The 24,710-nt window shown below is 46.7% G+C and overlaps 1 protein-coding gene across 13 annotated transcripts in view; it reads right to left on the reverse strand.

The window, feature by feature from the left end:
• MAGI1 (membrane associated guanylate kinase, WW and PDZ domain containing 1) overlaps nucleotides 1–24,710 on the reverse strand; it is a 504,160-nt gene that overhangs the window by 117,498 nt on the left and 361,952 nt on the right. For all 13 annotated transcript variants that reach the window (XM_073644690.1, XM_073644692.1, XM_073644696.1 and 10 more), the window contains exon 4: nucleotides 1,612–1,821. In XM_073644690.1, the coding sequence (XP_073500791.1) occupies nucleotides 1,612–1,821 (210 nt within the window). The remainder of the gene's footprint in view (nucleotides 1–1,611; nucleotides 1,822–24,710) is intronic.

Genomic DNA, 24,710 nt, shown 5'->3' on the forward strand with positions numbered 1-24,710 from the left:
CACAGCGTCAAAGACAAAACAAACGCAACTCATCCTGGCATGTCAGTGTAAGAATATCAGACTAGTTATGTATGTGATCCCCAAGTAAGATGGACAGAGCTTCAGGCTTTGAAACTAATCAATTGCAGGACTTCTTAAAAGTATTCTAGAAGTGTGTTTACACTGGCAGGTTTATGGTCCTTACGAGCGCCAGTCGATGATCCAACCAATCAATTGCCGCACGTTTAAAGTCCCTTTACACAGACCAAAGCAAGTCTTATAGGGACGAACAACTGTTAATATGGTTGTTCGGTTCCCCTACACATTGTGCATTGTTGGTAGCACATCCTCTGTTTGCGCAAGGAAATGTACTGCAGACAAATATTTTAAGGCCCACAAAAACTATCTGCTCAGGTGAAAAATGAGCTATCTTTACACGGGTCAATGATCGGGGATGAACGTTACCAGACATTGCCAAATACCCGCTTGCCAACAGAAATTAATCCATATCTTCCACCACTGGATTCCTGTTGGAGAACGTAGGTCCCACAGCCCCTATTGGTCCTTTTGAGGTTGTTTAGGCTTAATTATAACTTTACCGGGGGTTTGTATGTGATAAAAATAACAAAATCTGGATCCAGCACAGCCACTCCTGTGGTCTGTAACATCATTGGAAGTGATGACATCACAGGACCGTTAAGCAGAGGTTGCAGTTGCACCCCGGAGCTTTGGGGGGCCACTTTGGTTCATATAAGATGACCGATATTATTAAAGGCCTGTGATAGTTGGGGTCACATTGGACATTTTGTATTCAGGTCCCCAAGTTTCAAGTTATGCCATTGCCACTGAGGCTTGTGAGTGGCTGCAACAGGCAGGAGACTACAAAGGTGCACAATCAAATGCATCTCTGATGATAGGCCTTTGTGGTCACCTATCTGCTGCAGCCAATCACAATCCCTCAACACTCCCTTGGACAGAGAAATGGTGACATTATCGCTTTTGGTCATAGCACAGACCACCAGAGTGGCCTGCGCTGGATCCACAAGACTTGGATATTTTTACCCCATCTGTGCCCCCCGGTAAAGTTTGTAATAAGCACAGACAACTTTCTGAACAGAATCCAGCTGCAAAAAAGAGTGGAGTTGGTCTGCCTCCATTATCTGTAATAATGCAATTTATCAACCTAATTGTATCATTTTAAGGGGTCCATGACTATTAATGACCAAAGAGGGTCAAAGCTCGATCACAGTGTATCCCCAGTTACCAATGATCACTAGAAGCATAGACTTCACTAAGGAGATCATCTCAGATGTAAAACGTATCCGAAGAACTTTGGTATATCCAATGGGGGCAACCAAAATGGAGATGTGGTTTCAGTAGATTATTAACCCTTTGTGATACCCAATGTAGTCAACCAAAATGAAGATGTGGTTTCAGTAGATCATTAACCCTTTGGGATACCAAATGTGGTCAACCAAGATGGAGATGTGGTTTCAGTAGATCATTAACCCTTGGGGATACCCAATGTGGTCAACCAAAATGGAGATGTAGTTTCAGTAATGGAATAATCTTCCCTTTTTGTAATTTTCTTTCCAGCTTTTCATACAAGTCTTCACAAACTTATGACCGTACCTGTAAAACTACTGTTCATTTCAGGAGCCTCATCGTCGTATTCGTAATTTTCGGTATGCACTATGCCAGCATTTTGCATATCATTGTAAGATTTTGTCCGTTTAGGGGTCGACTGCTTAGCGCCGGAAAAAAGGTTTTGCAATGCATCACCGGAAGTCACTTTCCCATCAACGGGCTGGATCGGAGGTTTCGGTGTCCCATAATAGTTACCTAATCAAGAAGAAACAAAATGTTAAAATAAAATACAACTTAGATTTAATTCTATATATTCTTTTTGCCATTCTTCAGTAGAGGGGAGGGTGGGGGGCGAACTGCTACTACACATCCAGGCATAGGCAAGAGAGATTTCTTTGTTCCTTCTGGCTTACTCGAGTTGCATTGACTTGGAGAATTGAGGAGGGCATTGTTGAAGATCATTCATTGGAGAGATTTAAAACAAAAGGCAGCTGGGCTGAATAGCAAAACTTCATCTCGCTGCGAATTTCAATTAGCAATCCGGGGTCCAAGTGAGCTTTTGTACAAAGTGATGTCAGATTTAGTGTGTACCCGACAGAAAATATAAAATTCATTACCCCTTTCACCCCGAGAACCAAAGAAAGGAAGGAATGACCCATATTCTCAAGCTGCTCTCATTTCTTTTACCATGGAAGATTTTTTTTTTTTCTTTCCTCCTGTTCACAAACATAGTAAAAGGACCCTGTAGGCCCCGGAGTAATCACCGAGCGGTGGCAGGCAGCTGCCGCACTCTGTCACTTCAAACTTTTTTTTTTTTTCCCTTTAGATATTTTTGTTAACTTTAAAAGATTTTGCAAAAAAAAAAAGTGAAAAACCCTAGATATTATTGTTTTATTTGGATGTTGTATTAATGCTGTATTGATAGAAATTACAGTATTTATACATAGTGATCTCTAATAAATAAAATGTTGTTGTTGTTTTTTTACACATTGTAATCATTTTTGGATATTGTATGTAATTCTGATTTAATGGTCTTTTCTGGTTTACAAAAAAAAATAATTTTCGCACTCTATTCTGGCAGTAAAACTTAATAAGGAGGGAAACTTCATGCATAAATTCCATTAAAGGATTCAGAAGGGTCTGACCCATTGGAGGCCCCCCAATGATCCAGAGAAGCGGGGAGGTGGCTTTAATGCTCCACCAGAATGGAGTGGTGTTCACACACACACCACCGCTCTATCCATTCTTGCCAAGCACTCCATTAAAATGGGACATCTCCGAGCACAGTTATCAGGATCAGAGGGGGTCGCAGAAGTTGGATCTTCACTAGTGATGAGCGAGCATTCTCATTACTCGAGATTTACGAGCATGCACGGGTGTTTTCCAAGTATCTTCGGTGTGCTCGAATGTTATGTTTGAGTCAGGACTCAAACATAACATTCGAACACGCCGCAAATACTCGGCGAGCACCTGAGCATGCTCACCAGAAGGGTTAACAATACATGCTCACTCATCACTATTCTTCACCAATCTACAAAGTATCCCATCATCTTTGACCAATTGATAATTTTTAATGGTGAGAACAACCCTTTAATTGGTTGGAGTAGAAAGTAGCTACAAAAGCTGGATTTCGATAGCTTGATGGCAGCCCTTAAACAACAGCCGATCGGCTACATGTAAGCCGATCGGTAGTAGATAAATAACGTGGATGGACAGGTCGACTGCAGTTCAATGCAATCGATTACTTGACTGTTCAATGAGCATAGAATATCATTGTTCTTGGCAGCACATCCTGAATAATGTACTGTCGAGAATGATGATTTTTAAGCAAGCAAACAAGAAGCTCATTCATCGAGTGATTGGCAGCCTGTTTAGGCAGACTAATAATCAGGAAACAAGCGTTGCAAGGAATACTCATTTCTGATTATCAGCCAGTGTCAATGGGTCAAAAGCGAGTCAACTGTAAAACTGCAATTACGCTCATTTCACAATAGTTTTTCATTGTAAACAGGTTGCCGATAACCCGATGAATGAGCACAACACTCATATCGGGTGACATGATCTTTTGTACAGTACAAAAGATAATCATTCTCGGCAGCACATCGTTCCGTGTAAACGGGACATGTGACGCTGAGAACAATGGCAGTCTACATGCACGAAACGATCCATTACAGATCGCTCTGTGCGTATCCTTTACCATGGTCTGCCCGTGTAAACAGGTTAATAAACAACCACTTATCAATCGGAGGTCATATAATGTCACCGGTTGGCCCATGTAAACAGACCTTAATTCTCTGGAGGACCCAGCATATCCATGCATTAATTTTAAGGGGCACATTGCAATGCTTTAGTTCCCCTATGGTGGAGCTGCTGCAGAACAGTCCAGGTATCCCGCCAGAAGATAGGTCGCAACAGCAATACACCATATTATTACTAATACAGGGAACCTCCTTGATTTTTTTTAGCATTTAGTGAAACTAAAAAAGTGGGAAAAAAATGAATCACAGAAAACAAAGATAACCTAAAAGTTTTGGTGCTTTTTGGTGTCTACATTTTTTGTAGTTCTCATTAAGAAAACAATACTTGCAGGGGTAATTTCCAATAATAGTCCAACCACATAAGAGTAGATCATCGATACTCTGCACATTAATACACGTAAACTAACTCAACTACCGAAACCGATTCACAATACTCCAAATCTAACTGCAGATGTCTGGGCGCAGCCAATGACAAACATGGACCATTCTCCTAGGGTTGGTTGGTGAAGCCCTTTCAATCCCATTTCTTGAAGGTAAGGAAAGAAACAAGTTTTTAACCTGAATTCTCATCTCCTACCCAACTTCCCCAAATACTAAGATGACTGAAGCATCAAGCCAACAATCTATGGCCTTAATGACTAGGTGGTGCTATCAGCATCAGCAATACCTGGCAGGTACAATGGTCTACTGGCCTTAGAGGCCCACATCTATCTGAACAAACATGGTGTGCTCTTACCGCTCTTAGAGTAAAGAAGACAAGTGGCCAACAGTAAAGTGTCTTTAATCTAGGCTGATAATTGACCATGGCAAAAACATACGTTCAGAAGAACACTTGTCTACTATTCGTCCCACGTAAATATGGCAGCGATCAGGCGTGGAATTAGCAAAACTCTCCTTCCCCAGCTGAACGCAACCTATAAATCATCATTAATAGCAGAATATCTTCCTATGCAAACACTTTTACACCTTTGGACCACCAAGAAAAGGGAAGAATATCACTTTTGAAACTCCAGCCTCATTAGCCTGTGTAAACATGGCAACAATCAGTTGACCGAGATCAAGTGCGACTGCATCTTTTATGTGGCCTAAAAAATCATCTCCAGCACAATATGAAGTATGCAAACTGTCCGGGGACTGGTGAGTGTATTACTGATCGTTCAGCCCATAGGTGGAACTATAGCTGTAGCAGTGATCGCAGGGGGTACTAGGCAGGCGAAAGAGTGCATGTGGGCTGCAGGGTCCTCTGACCGAACCCTACCTCAACCCTGCTGTTTAAAACTGGGCCTTGTGCTGTGCTGGCCGCAGCAGGTGCTGTCAGAGTAGGCAGCATTGGCAGAGGGTCCGGTGGTATCGTGTTGGGGGAGGGAGGGCTGGCATGATAGGCAGCACTTTCGGAGGGTACAGTTGTGCTGGGGGAGGTAGGGACAGAGTGATAGGCAGCACTGTCGGAGGATCTGGTGGTAATTGTGCTAGGGGAGGGAGTATCGGCATGATAGGCAGCACTGTCGGAGGGTCCAGAGGTATTGTGCCGGGGGAGGTAAGGGCAGTGTGATAGGCAGTACTGTCAGGGGTCCGGTGGTATTGTGCTTGGGAAGGGAAGTGTGGAGTGACAATATGACCAGCACAGCAAGATGGCTGGGCAGTGATGAGTTGGGCCCTATAGCAAACTTGTAAATGGGCCCCTCCATTGTTTGTGCATTGATACTCTTCTAGTTTACACCCAAACGCTTTGATTAAGATCTCATACACATTAGACATACGTCGGTCGAACCTGCCAATATTGACGGGTTTGGCTGACATTTTAAAGTGTATGGGGGCCCTTAATAGATAAATTGGGGAGAGAGACGGATCTGGTATATCAGATTTTGGACTGAAGATCCTTTCGCCATCCTGAAGATAGGCCGCTGCCAGAGGAGAAAGCACCAGTTTTCTCATAGAGAACACAAGAGCGGTTGTAAGAGCGAGGGCTCCTGTCAGGGGCGGACATAAGGCTCAAGAGGTAAGGGGGCCCTCTTCCGCCTCCAAAGCTGTAGCGACTTCTGTCACAGACACATTATTAGACTACAAAGGGCCCATATGCTCTTCTTGCTCAGAGGCCTTTTTCTGTCTGTGTCCGCCACGGTCTCCTGTGTATGACAGCGTAGGGCAAGATGGCTGCTGGCGGAATGATAGGCCGAACCATCTGTTTAACATATATGGGGTGCTCTAGGCTTTTAAACATCCACTTATTGACTTATATAATGAAGCAGTAGGCAGAAATCTGCCGGTGTAAATGCTGCGAGGTGGAGGGTAACGGTATCCTATGGTAACGGTACCATTTACCTCACCGTGCCAGTCATGCCGGCTACTGTATCTGCAGAAGTTGGCACTGATAATGGATGATACTGTATGTACATTGCAGGTGTTTATTGTCAGGTGATTGTTCAGCAAGCAGTCAGTACACGGGAGCAGAGAAATCTGTCTGCAGACATCACAAACTTGCAAGCATTCGCTATTCAGAAGCCGCCTTGAGGAAACTCTGGTAACCAGGCAACCGGACCCGAGACCCCAGAGATGGCAGCTGGAGCAGACAAAAGTGTGTGTGCCAGAGGAGGGGGCCGCCGTTACTTTCTCCAGCAATCGATACAAACTTCCTTAGTCGAAAAAAAAGGAAAAAACTAAATCTTTCTATTTTTAAAAGAAAGAAAAAAAAAATACTTCAAAATTTTTTTGCTGAATTTGCAGGTCAAGAATTTGCACTAAATTTACCTGATGACACATAAAAAAGGGGGTCTTCATCCACAGCAGATGACATTTCTTTTTTTAAGCCATTTTGCTTCCCCATCCCCCCCAGCGTGAGATGAGATGTCCGTACAGGAGTGTAGACAAGTGTTAACCATAAGACGTCATGCACACAGTCGTACTATGGCTCTGTTCAACCGTCTGGTGTAATGCAGCACTCACATAAATGCACGGACCGGTACGGCACCTCCATAATGTAGATTGCCTACCATCCTCGAGACCAAAAAATAACCAGTATTTTCATTTTTGCTTCATAAATCAATAGTACACATGAAAATAAGAAACATTGTAATATATCTTATCAGAGAAAACAGCTTCTTTCTCCTCCTGGACTGATCTTTCACTCTCATTTCAGGTATAATTTGTCTTCAGTGAAGACAGATTTTCCCATTACTGAACTAGGAAATGACAGTTGGTGCTTTTAAAATTCTATGGAGGAGGGAGGAGCTAGAGGCAGAAGACACAAGCACGGTTACATCTCTCCATAGAACTTTATGAGCACCAACTGGCATCTCCTATCTCAGTAATGGGAAAGTCTGTATTTACACATTTTACCCACTAATTGAGAATAAATGATCAGTCCAGGAGAAGAAAGAAGGAGATTTCTCTGATAATATATATTACAGAGTTTCTTATTTGTACTTGTACTATTGATTTACAGGGGGAAAACTAAATTTAAAAAAAAAGGAATAAAAAACTAAATAAAAAAAAATTATATATCTATATATATAATCGTCTTATCCCGTCTGTCTGTCTGTCTGTCTTGTCTGTCTTTCTGTCCAGGAAATCCCGCGTCGCTGATTGGTCCGGCCGCGGCCAATCAACGAAACGGGATTTCAGAAAAAGATGGCGGCCGTTAGCGGCTCATCTGCGGGACGGAGGTCAGCGGCGATGCAGCGGGGAGATGAGCGGTGCGAGGCGCTCATCTCCCCTCTGCTGGCAGCACAAGTACCCCGACAGGCGGCGCCGCTCACCTCCATGCGGCTAAAGTCGGGAGATCAGTGGCTTGGCCCACTGATCTCCGGAGGGCAAGTGTGAACGGAGGACCGGGGAGTGGCGCCGCCGGTCGGGATGCTTCTGCTGCGAGTAGCCGCTCATCTCCCGGCTTCTCGCAGCGCAAGTAGCCGCACAAGCAGCGCCGCTCCCCGGTCCTCACTAATACGACGCTGATTGGTCGCGGTCGCTGTGGCCGGCCGCGACCAATCAGCGAGATTGGCGCCAAATTTAAACAACGCTCTGCTGATTGTTCCCGGCCGCCGGACGCGACCAATCTGCATTATTGGCACCAAATTGAAACACCGCTCTGCTGATTGGTCGCAACCGCCAGCTGCGACCAATCAGCGATATTGCCGCCAAATTTAAACACCGTTTTGCTGATCGGTCGCGACTAATCAGCGATTTTATCGCCAACTTTAAACACGCTCTCCAGTCCTCACTAACACGGTTCACTGATTGGTCCCGGCCGCCACTCGTGACCAATCACCGATATTGCCGCCAAATTTAAACATCATTTTGCTGATTGTTCGCGGTTGCCGGCTGCGACCAATCAGCGATTTGGCGGCAAATTTAAACAACGCTCCGCTGATTGCGCCTGGTCGGCAGCATACATATTCTAGAATACCCGATGCGTCAGAATCGGGCAACCATGTAGTATATATATATATATATCGAATACAGTGGTGGCCAAAAGTATTGGCACCCCTGCAATTCTGTCAGATAATACTCAGTTTCTTCCTGAAAATGATTGCAATCACAAATTCTTTGGTATTATTATCTTCATTTAATTTGCTTGCAAGAAAAAAAACACAAAAGAGAATGAAGCAAAAATCAAATCATTGATCAGTTCACACAAAACTCCAAAAATGGGCCAGACAAAAGTATTGGCACCCTCAGCCTAATACTTGGTTGCACAACCTTTAGCCAAAATAACTGCGAACAACCGCTTCCGGTAACCATCAATGAGTTTCTTACAATGCTCTGCTGGAATTGTAGACCATTCTTCTTTGGCAAACTGCTCCAGGTCCCTGATATTTGAAGGGTGCCTTCTCCAAACTGCCTTTTTGAGATCTCTCCACAGGTGTTCTATGGGACTCAGGTCTGGACTCATTGCTGGCCACCTTAGAAGTCTCCAGTGCTTTCTCTCAAACCATTTTATAGTGCTTTTGGAAGTGTGTTTTGGGTCATTGTCCTGCTGGAAGACCCATGACCTCTGAGGGAGACCCAGCTTTCTCACACTGGGCCCTACATTATGTTGCAAAATTTGTTGGTAGTCTTCAGATTTCATAATGCCATGCACACGGTCAAGCAGTCCAGTGCCAGAGGCAGCAAAGCAACCCCAAAACATCAGGGAACCTCCGCCATGTTTGACTGTAGGGACCGTGTTCTTTTCTTTGAATGCCTCCTTTTTTTTCCTGTACACTCTATGTTGATGCTTTTTCCCAAAAGCTCTACTTTTGTCTCAGCTGACCAGAGAACATTCTTCCAAAACGTTTTAGGCTTTCTCAGGTAAGTTTTGGCAAACTCCAGCCTGGCTTTTTTATGTCTCTGGGTAAGAAGTGGGTTCTTCCTGGGTATCCTACCATACAGTCCCTTTTTATTCAGACATCGACAGATAGTACGGGTTGACACGGTTCTACCCTCAGACTGCAGGGCAGCTTGAACTTGTTTGGATGTTAGTCAAGGTTCTTTATCCACCATCCGCACAATCTTGCGTTGAAATCTCTCGTCAATTTTTCTTTTCCGTCCACATCTAGGGAGGTTAGCCACAGTGCCATGGGCTTTAAACTTCTTGATGACACTGCGCACGGAAGACACAGGAACATTCAGGTCTTTGGAGATGGACTTGTAGCCTTGAGATTGCTCATGCTTCCTCACAATTTGGTTTCTCAAGTCCTCAGACAGTTCTTTGGTCTTCTTTCTTTTCTCCATGCTCAATGTGGTACACACAAGGACACAGGACAGAGGTTGAGTAAACTTTAATCCATGTTAACTGGCTGCAAGTGTGATTTAGTTATTGCCAACACCTGTTAGGTGCCACAGGTAAGTTACAGGTGCTGTTAATTACACGAATTAGAGAAGCATCACATGATTTTTCAAACAGTGCCAATACTTTTGTCCACCCCCTTTTTTAGGTTTGGTGTGGAATTTTATCCAATTTGGCTTTAGGACAATTCTTTTTGTGTTTTTTCCTTGCAAGCAAATTAAATGAAGAATTTGTGATTGCAATCATTTTCAGGAAGAAACTGAGTATTATCTGACAGAATTGCAGGGGAGCCAATACTTTTGGCCACCACTGTATATAAAGCTGAATGTGTGTGTGTGTATGTGTGTGTGTGTGTGTGTGTGTGTGTGTGTGTGTGTGTGTGTGTGTGTGTGCGTGCGCGCAGTCACACATCTGGACCCCGAGAGCGTCATAGGGTATGTTGTGAGGCGAAATTTTAACCCCGCACGTTCCAATTCACCAAACAATTTTGCCCCTATCTACATAATGGGGAAAAAGTGAAAGGAAAAGTGTTGGAGGCAAATTGACAGCTGCCACATGTGAACAAGGGAGAATTAAAGAATGAGAGCGATGGCGCCAAAGAGTATATACCGTACAGTTGCTAAGGTGGGGCCCCGACATGGGATACTCATACTCACCACACACGGGGATATGAACACACACACAAAATGCGCCACACACTACCACGTGCTTGAACACATATACCACCCTCAGCACACACAAAACTCATCTCACAAAGATTTATCAGGCTGCCAATAGCAACCAATCACAGCTCAGCTTCTATTTTGCTACAGTTAATTAATCTGAGCTGTGATTGGTTAATCAAAGCTTGTGTAAGGTAATAAGATGTCAGTTAGGGTGTGTTGGTGGAAAGGCTGATGTCAGTCACATTACTTCTATGTGAGAGGATATAGAAACTGCCAGTTACAGACTATTTTTACCACAATAATGCCTCATAAGAAAAGGAATTTCATGGCACGAATGTCAGCTGATGCTAAAAGAAAAGCTGCATTACGGTCCAATGAAAAATGTGAAAACCGAGAAACAAGGCTGACACACATGAGAACAGCAGCTGCTTCCTCAAGGGCCAATGAACTTTCTGAGGAGAGGGAAGCGAGGCTTGCAGACATGAAAACAAGAGCGGCTTCCTCAAGTGCCAACGAACTTTCTGAGGAGAGGGAAGCGAGGCTTGCAGACATGAAAACAAGAGCTGCTTCCTCAAGAGCCAATAAACTTTCTGAGGAGAGGGAAGCGAGGTTTGCAGACAAGAGAACAAGAACTGCTTCCTCAAGGGCCAATGAACTTTCTGAGGAGAGGGAAGCGAGGCTTGCAGACAAGAGAACAAGAACTGCTTCCTCAAGAGCCAATGAACTTTCTATCTATTTGTTTTGTGGTTTTTGAGTGGAGAATAAATTTTTGTTAACACATTCTATTTTGCTAACAGCAGTTATTAAGCCGGGCGAAGCCAGGTAGTACAGCTAGTATATATACAGTTAGGTCCATATATATTTGGACAGAGACAACATTTTTTGAATTTTGGTTCTAGACATTAAAAAACAGGGTGGCACATGTTAAGGAGCTGAAACTCCTAAACCCTTCATCCAATTTTAATGTGGATATCCTCAAATGAAAGCTGAAAGTCTGAACTTCAACTGCATCGGAATTGTTTTGTTTAAAATTCATTGTGGTAATGTCTAGAACCAAAATTAGAAAAATGTTGTCTCTGTCCAAATATATATGGACCTAACTGTATATATATACACACATACATATATACATACATACAGTAATACCTTGACAAACGAGTGCATCTACTAACAAATTTTCTGAAATACAAGCTGTTGCTCAGTCGATTTATCTTTTATGATGTGAGCCAAGATCTGAGTTACAAGCGAGCTTAGGACACACACTACATGGTTATCCTGCCATGCAAGTCTCTCTGTCTTTGCTGTTGCACTTTTGACCTTCTCTTGTGAATCATTTTCCTGGGGTGGACGCTACTTTTAGCACTGAGTGCTGCATGTATTTGACATGTAACGGTACATAGGATAATGGTTGTTTTTTAATTTATGCTTCTATTTTTTTCTGTGGCAGTACTGTATGTTATTTTGCCTGTGCAGCAAGGTACAGTATAGTGCACAATTATGTGCACATTCTGACTCTTTGGAGTGCTGACTTTAGTTAATTTTTCTTATTTAAAAACACCTAACAAAAAAAATTGGTGTGGTTTTTGGGGGACTGGAACGGATTAATAGCATTTAATTAATTTTTATGCGGAAACTTAATTTGATATAAAGGCAAACTGATTTAAGAGCTCGGTCATAGAACAAATTAAACTTGTAAGTCAAGGTATTACTGTATATATATATATTATATACATATATTATATATATTATATTGTAGCACCCTGAGGATTCGGCTGCTACAGGGGTATTGCACCTCAAGCCAGAGGTGTGATATTCCACTCCCGGGTAAGGATGGAGTGTGGAACTGAGCTCAGTTAGCTGCATGCACTACACACATCCCATTTCCGGGGAACAGACCGATGGTACTCCCACTAGAGAAATGTGCAGGTACGACAGTGTCTGTTCCTGGCTGGAGTGGGAGGGGGGTGGAACATCCCAGTAGTGTAGGGGCAGATAGGGGGAGCAGCCTGGGTAAAGCTAGGAGCTCATTGGGTGCTGGTCACCTGAGCTCACACATAGAGGGAGTATATAAGGTGGGAACCATCTTAGATCAGGGTCAGTCAGTCAGTCAGTCTGTGAGACGTCAGTCTTTTGTAGAGGTTTGGTCAGTCTGAGAGAGCCTGAGAAGCAGAGAGAGAGGAGAAAGAAGGACCCAGAAGGGGGAGAAGAGGGAACTCCAAGAACCCAAAATTAGATCAGAGGGTGAAGAGTTGGCAACAGGGTACCGGATCCCAAGCTGGTGGAGGCTACAGCACACCTTAGCCAGAGACCGGAGGTCGTGGGCAGGATCTGCCACGACCACCCACTAAATCCACCCGGAAGGCAAACCAAGAATAGGGTCGGGGAACCCAGAGACAAGGGTTTACCAACAAGAGGCCCGAGGGAGCCGGACTTAGGTGGATCCCTGGTGGGGAAGGCCAGAGAGAAGGACAAGTCAGAAAGGGAGCTCAGGACCACGCTCCAGAATCACCTGGGGGTTGGCCGAGTCCAAGACCTGGTGGACGCAGCACGGCTCGGGCGGTCACTTAAGGCCAGAGTGACCACAAGAACAGCAGTAAGTAAAAACCCTGAACTGCACAGCCCGGCTCGGAGTCTTCTTAACATCCACACTGCACCACCACTACCACCATCCTCTACACCTGACCCCCTGAGGCTATACCCCTCCCGTTGGGGGTTATACTACCCGAAGCTGCACACATACCACCAGCCTCAGCGGACCCTGCTGCAGCGGCGGCCGTATTGACCGCAAATCAACGGGTGGCGTAGTCGACACAAAGAACACTAATAACATCTGTAAGGACTGCCACACACTGAGCTTGACACCCTGGGCACGGACCGGGTCACCGCCACTCGGAGACTACAACCCCCATCTGATCCGGCTCCGGGTATCCCCCAAACAACACTGGCCCAGGGGGCGCGTCAACTTTGGCGTAGTCGGCAGGATAACGTGCCCGCAACAACCGGGTACTGCGTGCCTGAAGAGAAGTTCACCGTTACCTTAAAAAGAAGTCTCCCGCCGGTTCCGGAGGGTCCCCGCCATCGGGCCCCATCGCAGGTCGTTTCCCGCCGGTTGTCCGCCATTTGCAGCTTTTTCCCGCCATCCATGGAGTTTCCCGCCACTGGGAGACGATTCCCGCCATTTCCAAAGATTTCCCGCCTTGGAAGAGCGGACGCCATTATGGGCGTGCCAGAGGGTGGCAAGAGGTCACCTCCCATCGTGGGCCAGGTCGAAGAATGGCGCCAAAAGCGGAAACCGCGCCCACCAACAGAGACTGTGATGCTGGAAGTGTCCATCAGCGTGAGAGAACTGCCCCTGGAACTGACAATCACAAAGTTGCCCCGGGACCACCCTCAATGTGGGCGGAGACAGAACAAGAGAACGAAGATGGGTGTCGCCTGGAGAAGTCTGGAGAGAGCGCACCCGGAGACAAGAAGTCTGGAGAGGAGTCCAGAGAGAGCCTACCCGGAGATGGAGGGAGAGTCAGGCAGCACCGACCCAGTGGTCAGGAGCCTGCTGCAAGCAACAACCCCACTAGGCTTAGTGGAGGTCCTGGCACAGCTCCCCCGAGACCGGGAGTGTGCACAGACTGCGCTGGAGGGCCTCGCACGGAGGATGGCCCGGGTGCAGCGAGAGACGTTGGCGGAGTGGAGCCGAGAGATGGCCCAGCAGACCGGAACCAGTCAGCGGAGCACGCCACCCGAGACGAGGAGACAGACCGCCTCTGAGGATGGTGCAGGAGGACTCAAGGCCGGAGACGGCGCCGAGAAGGGAGCCGAACGGACGGAGGCAGGTAAAGGGGACGTCTCTACCCCGAGCCGGGAAACCGTGTACCTGCCCCAGCTCCCCGTCGCAGAGCCCGAAGTTCCCCCTGCCGTGCCCGTCGCTGCATCGTCACCGCCGCCGACTAGGCCTCAACCGGAAACCGCGGCCGCGACCCCTGTGACGTCACACGCCTCGACCTCGAGCGCGGCAAAGCAGGAAATACCATCGGCCTGGTCGCAAGGCCTAGTACCTCCGGGCGCCGCAATACCAACAGCGCCCCCTACCTCCGCGGAGCCACCGGCCTGGTCGCAGGGCCGAATAACCCAGGGCGCCGCCGTTCTTACGGTGCCCTTTGCCTTTCAGGTGCCCCAGGCCTGGTCGCAAGGCCTGGTTAACCCGGGCGCCGCTACCATCAACGCGCCCTCAACACCTAAAGTGCCGCACCTGGGTGAAGACCTGTTCGCCCAGCATACGTGCCCGCCCGGATGGGCAGCCCTTTGTATGGCCCCAGGAGTATATTCAGCTGGAACTCCAGAGAGCAAGGCCCATGTGCGAGCCCCTGATTCCGGCTCCGAAGCCTGTAAAGAGGACCTCGCCCCCGCTGGAGGAGGCACAGTTTGAGTGGGACCCCACCGGAGGAGACCTCATGGGGTTCACTCAGGAGACTCGGGCGGCCGCAGCGGAGAGTGCAGAGTGCTGCCGCCAGCAGCTCGAGGTCTTCGAGAGGGAGCGGAGAGAGAGGCGGGTCCGGGAACAGCAAGCACAGATAAGGAGCGCGGAGCAGAAGAGCCGGACCAGGAGGAATCCCCGTGCAGCTCATGGTCCCCCTTCCACCGGGACTGTGATAAAATTCAACATGCAGCATGGGTGGGGCTTCATTAGAGACCATCATACCCCCGGCGACGTCTTTATGACCCGCAGAGACGTAGAAAGCCATCTGCCGGAGGGACACAGAGGTCGTGACCTGTATGTAGGGGACGAGGTCACCTTCACCCGGCACAAGTGTGCCAAAGGACCCTACGCCCTCCATGTGCATCGCCTGACGGAGGAGGAGCTGCGGTGTGAGGAGGAGCAAGAGGACCCGGACGGGTCTGAAGAATCTAAAGAAAGAGCAGGAGGACGCCGTCGTTGAAGTACGGTAGAGAGAGACTGTACATAGTTACCCGTCAGGGTATAAGAACTGTTCTAGTTAAAATATAGTCCCCGTTGGGACCAGCCAATTGAACTGAAACCCGTGTGTCCCTATTCCCACTGACCGAGGACTGAGAGCGGTCATTCCTCCCTAATACCTGGCCGAGGACTGAGAGCGGCCATATTCCCCTTGTATATAGTTGCGCTTTTTAAGGCGCCCCCTACCGGTTTTATAGGAAACTGTTTTCTTCCAAGAGAGACTGTCGCACCTTACCCGGTCACAAGTTGCACCGTGGCCGGAGGAACAAGAATGTTATTTATGAAAAGTTTTATATGAAAAGTTTGATAGCTGATAATATATATGATGTTTTATATGTTGATGTTTATGGAAAAAAAAAAAAAAATTGTATGTTTTGATGTTTTGTTATCTTACAGCCCGAGGACGTGCTGTGATTTACCAGGGGGGGATGTAGCACCCTGAGGATTCGGCTGCTACAGGGGTATTGCACCTCAAGCCAGAGGTGTGATATTCCACTCCCGGGTAAGGATGGAGTGTGGAACTGAGCTCAGTTAGCTGCATGCACTACACACATCCCATTTCCGGGGAACAGACCGATGGTACTCCCACTAGAGAAATGTGCAGGTACGACAGTGTCTGTTCCTGGCTGGAGTGGGAGGGGGGTGGAACATCCCAGTAGTGTAGGGGCAGATAGGGGGAGCAGCCTGGGTAAAGCTAGGAGCTCATTGGGTGCTGGTCACCTGAGCTCACACATAGAGGGAGTATATAAGGTGGGAACCATCTTAGATCAGGGTCAGTCAGTCAGTCAGTCTGTGAGACGTCAGTCTTTTGTAGAGGTTTGGTCAGTCTGAGAGAGCCTGAGAAGCAGAGAGAGAGAGGAGAAAGAAGGACCCAGAAGGGGGAGAAGAGGGAACTCCAAGAACCCAAAATTAGATCAGAGGGTGAAGAGTTGGCAACAGGGTACCGGATCCCAAGCTGGTGGAGGCTACAGCACACCTTAGCCAGAGACCGGAGGTCGTGGGCAGGATCTGCCACGACCACCCACTAAATCCACCCGGAAGGCAAACCAAGAATAGGGTCGGGGAACCCAGAGACAAGGGTTTACCAACAAGAGGCCCGAGGGAGCCGGACTTAGGTGGATCCCTGGTGGGGAAGGCCAGAGAGAAGGACAAGTCAGAAAGGGAGCTCAGGACCACGCTCCAGAATCACCTGGGGGTTGGCCGAGTCCAAGACCTGGTGGACGCAGCACGGCTCGGGCGGTCACTTAAGGCCAGAGTGACCACAAGAACAGCAGTAAGTAATAATAATAATAATAATAAGTTTATTTTTATAGCGCCAACGTATTCCGCAGCACTTTACAAATTTTAGGGGGGACTTATACAGACAATACAGAATAAGCATATCTCATATCGAACGGAGTGAGGGCCCTGCTCGCGAGCTTACAGTCTATGAGGAAGTGGGGGAGACACAGAAGGTAAAAAGTACATATATTGTATAATGCAGCCTTGATATACTGAATAGGATAAATGATAATACATGGACTGGTCGCCAGCCAGTATGTGTGCAGTCCTGACAGAGGCTTTTATGTGCATGGTTGGTTTGAACCCGAAGTTGAAGAAGATTTTAATATGGGGGAAAGCTGGGATGGACAGAGTGTGTTTAGGTGATACGCCAGTCTAAAGAAATGTGTTTTTAGGGTTCGCTTGAAACTGTGGGTATTGGGAATTAATCGAACTGTCCTGGGTAGTGCATTCCAGAGAATTGGCGCAGCACGCGAGAAATCTTGGAGACGGGAGTGGGAAGTTCGGATTATGGAGGATTTTAGTTTCAAGTCATTTGCAGAACGGAGGGCACGTGTAGGGTGGTAGACTGAGACAAGGGAGGAGATGTAGGGGGGTACTGAAGCATGGAGCGCTTTGTGGGTAAGCGTGATAAGTTTAAAACGAACTCTATATTGGATGGGCAACCAATGCAATGACTGGCACAGGGAAGAGGCATCTGAGTAGCGGTTGGCGAGGAATATGATCCTGGCTGCTGCGTTCAGGACGGATTGGAGAGGGGAGAGTTTAGTAAGAGGGAGACCGATTAGTAGAGCGTTGCAATAGTCAAGACGAGAATGAATAAGAGCGACAGTAAGAGTTTTTGCCGAGTCAAAGGTGAGAAAAGTCCTGATTCTTGAGATGTTTTTGAGGTGTAGATGACATGAACGAGCGAGTGATTTGATGTGAGGAGTGAAAGAAAGATCTGAATCAAAAATGACCCCAAGACAGCGGGCTTGTAGCTGGGGAGTAATGGTTGAGCCACAAACGGAGATGGCAATATCGGGCACAGGTAGATTAATGGAGGGAGGAAAGACGAGTAGTTCAGTTTTTGACAGATTCAGTTTTAGGTAGAGGGAGGACATAATGTTAGACACAGCAGAAAGACAATCACTGGTCTTTTGTAGTAATGCAGGGGTGATGTCCGGAGCAGAGGTGTATAATTGGGTGTCATCAGCATAGAGATGGTACTGAAAGCCGAATCTACTGATTGTTTGTCCAATAGGAGCGGTGTATAAGGAGAAAAGAAAAGTAAAAACCCTGAACTGCACAGCCCGGCTCGGAGTCTTCTTAACATCCACACTGCACCACCACTACCACCATCCTCTACACCTGACCCCCTGAGGCTATACCCCTCCCGTTGGGGGTTATACTACCCGAAGCTGCACACATACCACCAGCCTCAGCGGACCCTGCTGCAGCGGCGGCCGTATTGACCGCAAATCAACGGGTGGCGTAGTCGACACAAAGAACACTAATAACATCTGTAAGGACTGCCACACACTGAGCTTGACACCCTGGGCACGGACCGGGTCACCGCCACTCGGAGACTACAACCCCCATCTGATCCGGCTCCGGGTATCCCCCAAACAACACTGGCCCAGGGGGCGCGTCAACTTACACACACATATATACATATATATATACAGTATATATATATATATATATATATATATATATATATATATATATCCGTAAGTTGATATAACAGTGACTGTATAAATTACCTGAACCATCAGACAACAGTCCAACAGGGTCCCTAATTATCACTGGTCTTTAAAATTCTGACCTTCTTATGTGGGCCATATGGTCCTTTAGGCTCAAGGGCCCAGTTGCGACTGCAACCCCTGCCCCTATTGTTGTTACACCCCTGCCACTGTATAGTCCTGTCTGCTGTATAGATTTTCTGCAAAACAGTCCCAAGATCTGGGCAAGTGAGAATCCGCAACAATCAAATGGGAAGATGCTCGCTGTCAGCAAGTTATTACATAGCGCACAATTATATTCAGCAGGAAAAACAGGCAAGCAAACAAGCAGAGTTATTGTTATTCTGCTAGGACTGTCACCCAGAGCTTAAACACGCTGCTGTGAAAATATAATTATCGGCACATTAAGGAAACATTGTAAGCTCACGATACACTGCAAACATTAGCAGCGTTGCTTATCGCAGCTGTACCGCAGCAATGCAGATTGCACTCGATGCACGGTTTAGACCCTTGTGGCCAGATTATGGGTTTGTGTTGTTTATTTTTTTATTTTACTCACTTATATAGCACCATTAATTCCACATCGCATTACAGACATCATCATCACTGTCCCCATTGGGGCTCACAATCTACATTCCCTATCAGTATGTCTTTGGAGTGTGGGAGGAGACCGGAGAACCCAGAGGAAATCCACACAAACACGGGGAGAACATACTAACTCCTTGCAGATGTTGTCCTAGGTGGGATTTGAACCCAGGACTACAGCGCTGCAAGGCTGCAGTGCTAACCACTGAGCCACTGTGCTGCATAGATCCAAAATACAAGACCCACCACTTACTATGGACCCACCCTGTATCTTCTTGTGCCTATAGCATTGTGTCCAGTGACTCAGGAAGGTACTTATTTGGCGGCACACAGAGCGCACTAAGGGCCAGTAGCCATGGTTGAAGGGACTTCATGTGCTGCCATCCTAGTTTTAGTATTATGGGATATCCTTACTACCCTTCACTGCCATATCAGTACTGATGAGGGGGTCGAAATATCCATAGCAAATAGGTTTCCATACAATCAGATTGCCCAACAAATCCATCCCCTAGCCACAATAGGCATCAAACAGCCCCTCCAAAAAAAAAAATCAATTTTACCAGCTGTGTATGGCGGCCATAGGAGAAACCCAGCCAACTAATTTTCAGAATAAAGGAACAAACCTGGAAGGGACAAAAAGTGTAATAAGGTCTTATCTGGGTAGATAGTTTGGAAAAGAATACGTACTATCGTGCTCACCTGATCGAGTTGTGCTGTAGACCCACGAAGAAGGAATCAAAGGTACTGGAACAATATGGGTTAACCTGCGCTGCAGTCGAATGATGATGAGAAGACAGGAACTAATTCGTGTGATTTATTGGTCAACGCGTTTCGAAGTTTCAAACTTTTTCATAAGGACAAAACCATGGTAATCAAACTAATTTTGTCCTGATGAAGAAGTTTGAAACTTCGAAACGCATTGACCAATAAACCAAGGATATTGATTCCTGTCTTCTCATCATCATTCGACGGCAGCGCAGGTTAACCCATATTGTTCCAGTACCTATAACTCATTTTCAGAGAATTATTGAGACTGAGTAGGAAGTCGAGATGATGAGTTTAGCGCATCGGTGTAGGTTTGCACTCATTGATGACTTTAAGGAACACCGGAAATATCCTTGGACTTGAAAAAATGGAAGATTCTAAAACTGCAATACTGGCTCCGACAAAAAATCATGAGCCTATTCCAGCTGTAGAAACATAGTGCCGAGGTTTCTAGAATGCACCCCAAAGGGTCAAAGGCCCACATTTCTAGTTTGACTTGCCCACACATGTAATAGCAAAAGTAGATTTATTTATTTTTTTTACTTATGACCTAGATGTAATTAACGAGGACCTGTCGACATTTCTGTTTTAGTAAATACTTGTATTTTCCATGCAATAACAATTCCAGAGCAGATTTTCTTAGAATTCTACATTGTACCGTTTCTCTGTTATTCCTCATAGAAAGTTATGAAGAAATAGACAACTGGGAGTGACAAGCTGGGGACGTGCCCCTGCACACTTTGGTACTGTAGCACCGATTGGACAGTATCAAACTGTGCAGGGACCCCTTCCCCAAACTGATCCCACTCAGTTGGCAATTTATTCAGAAATTATTACGAAGAATAAAAGATCTAAGAAAAGAATTCTTGTTTGATGGGGTTTTCTAAAACAGACTTGTCAGGAGAACTGGTGGGGCGCTGTAAAAAGCATCAAGAACAACATAAACTCAACAGTGCACCACGCAATGATATATTCAGAGGTAATGATGACTGATCATAGTAGACTGCAGGGGTCGAAATACAGAATCCCCAATAAGAAGGTCACACGGCGCTATAATGGCTCCTAACAACAGTCCAAAAGAGAGGCCGTACTCAGCCACAGGCTTTAGAGGGAGGCCGGCATGACAGGGTTAATGGGGATATAGGGGGAGGGTTTGCCAAGGTAGGGGTGAATAGGGTTTGTGGATGTATTAACATTTAATTTGATTGGTGTGTATTGTAGGGGAGGGTATTTTGGGGTAGGGGCATTTGTAGGGGAGGAGTGAGGTATATAAGGGACGGCCATTTGGGATTTGGCAGCCATTTTAGGTTGCCGTCATCCCTTAATCATTATCTCCCACCCACCCCTTTTTTGAATCCTCGCTGGGACAATTTCAGAAATTTTGAGGACTGTTTTATGGATTTGTTAATATATATGCTTTGTCATGGCAGTTGGCATGGGGGGGGATCCTCGAAGTTGGTGTTCATGGTTAATGGTGGATCAGTGTGGGGGGGGAACCTCGGGAAGTTCTGGACCCCCCTACATGGTATTCAGTGGTCTCGGGTGGTTGATCCCATGGGGATTGGATCAGAGGGCCCGTGGTTTGGGGCATGTTTCATTGGCCAGGCTGTTTGAATTGGTGCCTCTGAGCTGGTGCTTAGCGGCTAGAGGTAATACGCAATCGGCCTGAGACATAAAGACACAATTTAGTTGTCTTGGTTTAAAATGGTTTGGGGCTTCGAGGACCACCCCTTTAGGATATGGTTTATAATGTTTGTATTTATATGTTAATAAACGGCTGCTGTGGCCAATTTAATCCAACATATAATGTGTGGTGTGTTTATTTTAAAAGGGGGTCGGATAGTTAAGGGAGGGATATATATTTAACCCCATGACTCGCAGATACCCGCTGTCAAGAAAACTGGAAAGAAAGCATTAAAAACCCTTCAACAAAATGTAAAAATAAAGGCTAGTGACACCAATCGATTAGAAGGTCTAATATTACAATGGCAGGATCACATACGGGCAGATGTGGCACCCAGAAATAGGAAACAAAAATGTATATTTACAAGACTACAACCCATTAAAATCATCAGGAGCCAGAAATACGACAGCGCCACCAGAAACCCAATTTCCCAGCTCTTATTATACCAGGCCACAGTCCATAAATAGAGTTCTTAAATCTGGCATTAGTTCTAGACAAGGCACAAATGCAACCAGCATGATATCCACATTATCTCCAAGACCCCGCATCTATTCTCATAGCGCCGCCACCAGAGCAACCACTGTCGAAAACTTCCCCTTCCTCAACAGAGAATAATTATGTTAATAATGTTAGAGAATAATTTCCAAAAATGATCATGGTTGTTATTATTTACATACTTATGGTGGTTATTGGACATCTAGGAGGTATGTGTTGGAATCCAAAAAAAACAAAATGCCAAAAGGCAAAGCCCAAAGAGCAGGTGCCAAGTAAAGGAAAGTCAAATGAACATGCCGATTTTGGCGGAACTGGTCAAGTATCTGATGTTTTTCGGGGTGTCCTACCTCATCTGGAGACAGAATGATCGGGCATGTTGGATTTCATCATGCCCAATCCTCATCACACTAAATTAGTCGTTTCATGAGGATAAATGCTCCCTTGGGTCTATGGTTGTAAAACGCTGTATCGCCATCCTAACATAGAACCATGGGGTTCCATAGGAAATAGGGTAATTCAATCACTCATATTCGTTACTAACTGCTGAAAAGGCACGTTTATGGGGTAGACATACCCCATTGGTGAAACCGCACAGGAGGTAAAGGGGCCCACTTCTACCAGGTGCGATGTCATTGTTGCGGTGCCAAGATGGCTAGTCAGATTTTGGCAGGTAAGAGACAGTTCACAATGCTCTCATCCAGAGCCCATGGAATACTGGCCTAGCTGCTCCACCCGATCTCTAACAGATACGGATGATGGAGACCCAACAGTTTTCACTTTAAGGCCAGGAACTTGATGTCTTGGCTCTCAACAGACATTTTAGGCTCTCCAAGATGGACGCCATCTATCAACCCTTGGGCCAGGGCTTAACGATAGCAGTCTCAGGGGGCCTGTGCAGGAGGGGGGACTGCCAATGCCAGCAGATATTTCAACAGGATGTACTGTAAGTCCGAGAACACACATTCACCGCAAATCTATTGCAGTGTAGAGACTTGCCGAGTCCTTGCACTGCAATAACGACCAAGCAGAGGCTGGCAGCAGACGTCGGTGAGCAAGTCACTGGCGGCGCATGACAGGGATGTTATGCGCTGCCTGACGCTTCCATGCTGAAGTCAGCTACCTGCCTCTGCACCAGCTATGGAAGAGGTCGAAGCACATCGTGGGTGCAGGGTAAGGTGAGTAGAATTGTTTATTTGTTATATTTATTGGAGAAGAGACTTAGAACAGAGATTACTGAAAGGGATCCAGGATGGGGGGCATTATACCAAGATAGGGAACATAAATTAATGGAAGGGGCCCAGGATGGGGGGCATTAGACCAATATGGGGCACATTATACCAATATGGGGGGCATACATTATAGGAAGGGACCTAGGATGGGGGGCATTATACCAAGAAAAGGCCCAGGGTAGAAAAAATTATACCTGGAAGGGGCCTGAATTGGGTACATTATTACAGGAAAGAGCCAAGATGGGGGGCATAATACTTGGATGGGGGACATTATACCAGGGTGGGGAACATATATTTTAGGAAGGGACCCAGGATGGGGAGCATTATACCAAGAAAAGGTCCAGGATGGAGAACATTGTACCTGGAAGGGGCCAAGGATTAGGGACGTTATTACAGGAAGGGGCCAGGATTCCGGACATTATTACAGGATCATGTCTTCACAGGATCTGGAACACTACAAGGGCCCCTACATCTAAGGAACATGCAGGTGAGAGCCCAGATCCAAATTTTGCACCAGGGCCCATTGGAATCTAGTTACGCCACTGCCTTGGGCTACTTTGACCACAAAGAACATGAAGCATTATGGTGACCACCAGGAGAATGCCAATATGTTCTTTTGTAACGAGGTGGCACAGGGTGGTAGTCGTGGGCGAGTCTACTGAGCAACCTTCAGCGAGCACCCCGGCACCTCGCACATGAATAAATGGATAGAGTCAGTGCTTTTAAATAAAACCAACTTTACTGACAGATTGCAGTGTACAGACAAGTGCAGCAGATATTCTCAGGCCCTGTCTTATGCAGGGACAATAAGCCGTTTCTCTACCTTCCAACTCTTTTTATCACAGCAGGCAGACTTTCACCTTCAGCACACCCTCTGTCCTGGTTGCCGCTTGTCCTAGGGAAGCTGTGCTACTCGGATAAGGCTCCTATCCCTTTTCCACAGTCCCTGTTCTCTCTCGCTGTGCTACTCGGATATAGACATATATATGTACATCCCTTTTCCACAGCCTCTGTTCGGTCCTCAGCTCCTGCTGAGGGCTGTCGGCACTCTCTCTCCCGCGCACCTTCTAACCCTGGCCTGGATCTATGGCTGCCGGACTCTGCTTAGTGCCTAGTCTCTGTCCTCGGATCCGCACACCTTCTAACCCTGCCTCAGGTCTCTGGCAGCCGGACTCTCTGGTACTCACATGGACCCTTGATGTCTCGTGTACTGGCCTCTTCTCTGAGTGCATTTACACCATCACTGGTCCTTACTCATGGGCTTACGGCCCCACTGCCTCGACCTGTCCTCGGTTCCGACCTGTCACGAGCAGGTCCTCACTCGTGGGCTTACAGCTCCCACTGCCTCGACTCCTTCTTTGCGGGGACACCCCGTCTTCACACAAGCTCCCATTCTCTTGAGCTCTTCTCTGACACCTTGTCCTGGGCATGGCCGCCCGGACACTGCCTCTTGACTTCCTGTCTCTAAGCTCGCTGCCTCCGCTCCTCCCTGCTACGCTCCTCGTCCTGGCCAGCTCTGCCATGCTGCTGTAACTAGGTAACTACTGCACTGTACAACACAGGGAGAACACATAAAAGCAACATTACATTAGACATTACACTCAAACGGGGACAACTACTGCTGCACGTGAGAATAATATCAGGGAAAAGTCCTTCTAAAGGGGTGGTGGCGTCCATCCCCCTTACACTTTCCTTGGGTGATACTGAGCACCAACCATCAGA

Source organism: Phyllobates terribilis, unplaced genomic scaffold (assembly GCF_046119375.1).
Source record: "Phyllobates terribilis strain yellow unplaced genomic scaffold, ASM4611937v1 Scaffold_8__6_contigs__length_399053987, whole genome shotgun sequence".
NCBI classification, from domain to species: Eukaryota; Metazoa; Chordata; class Amphibia; order Anura; family Dendrobatidae; genus Phyllobates; species Phyllobates terribilis.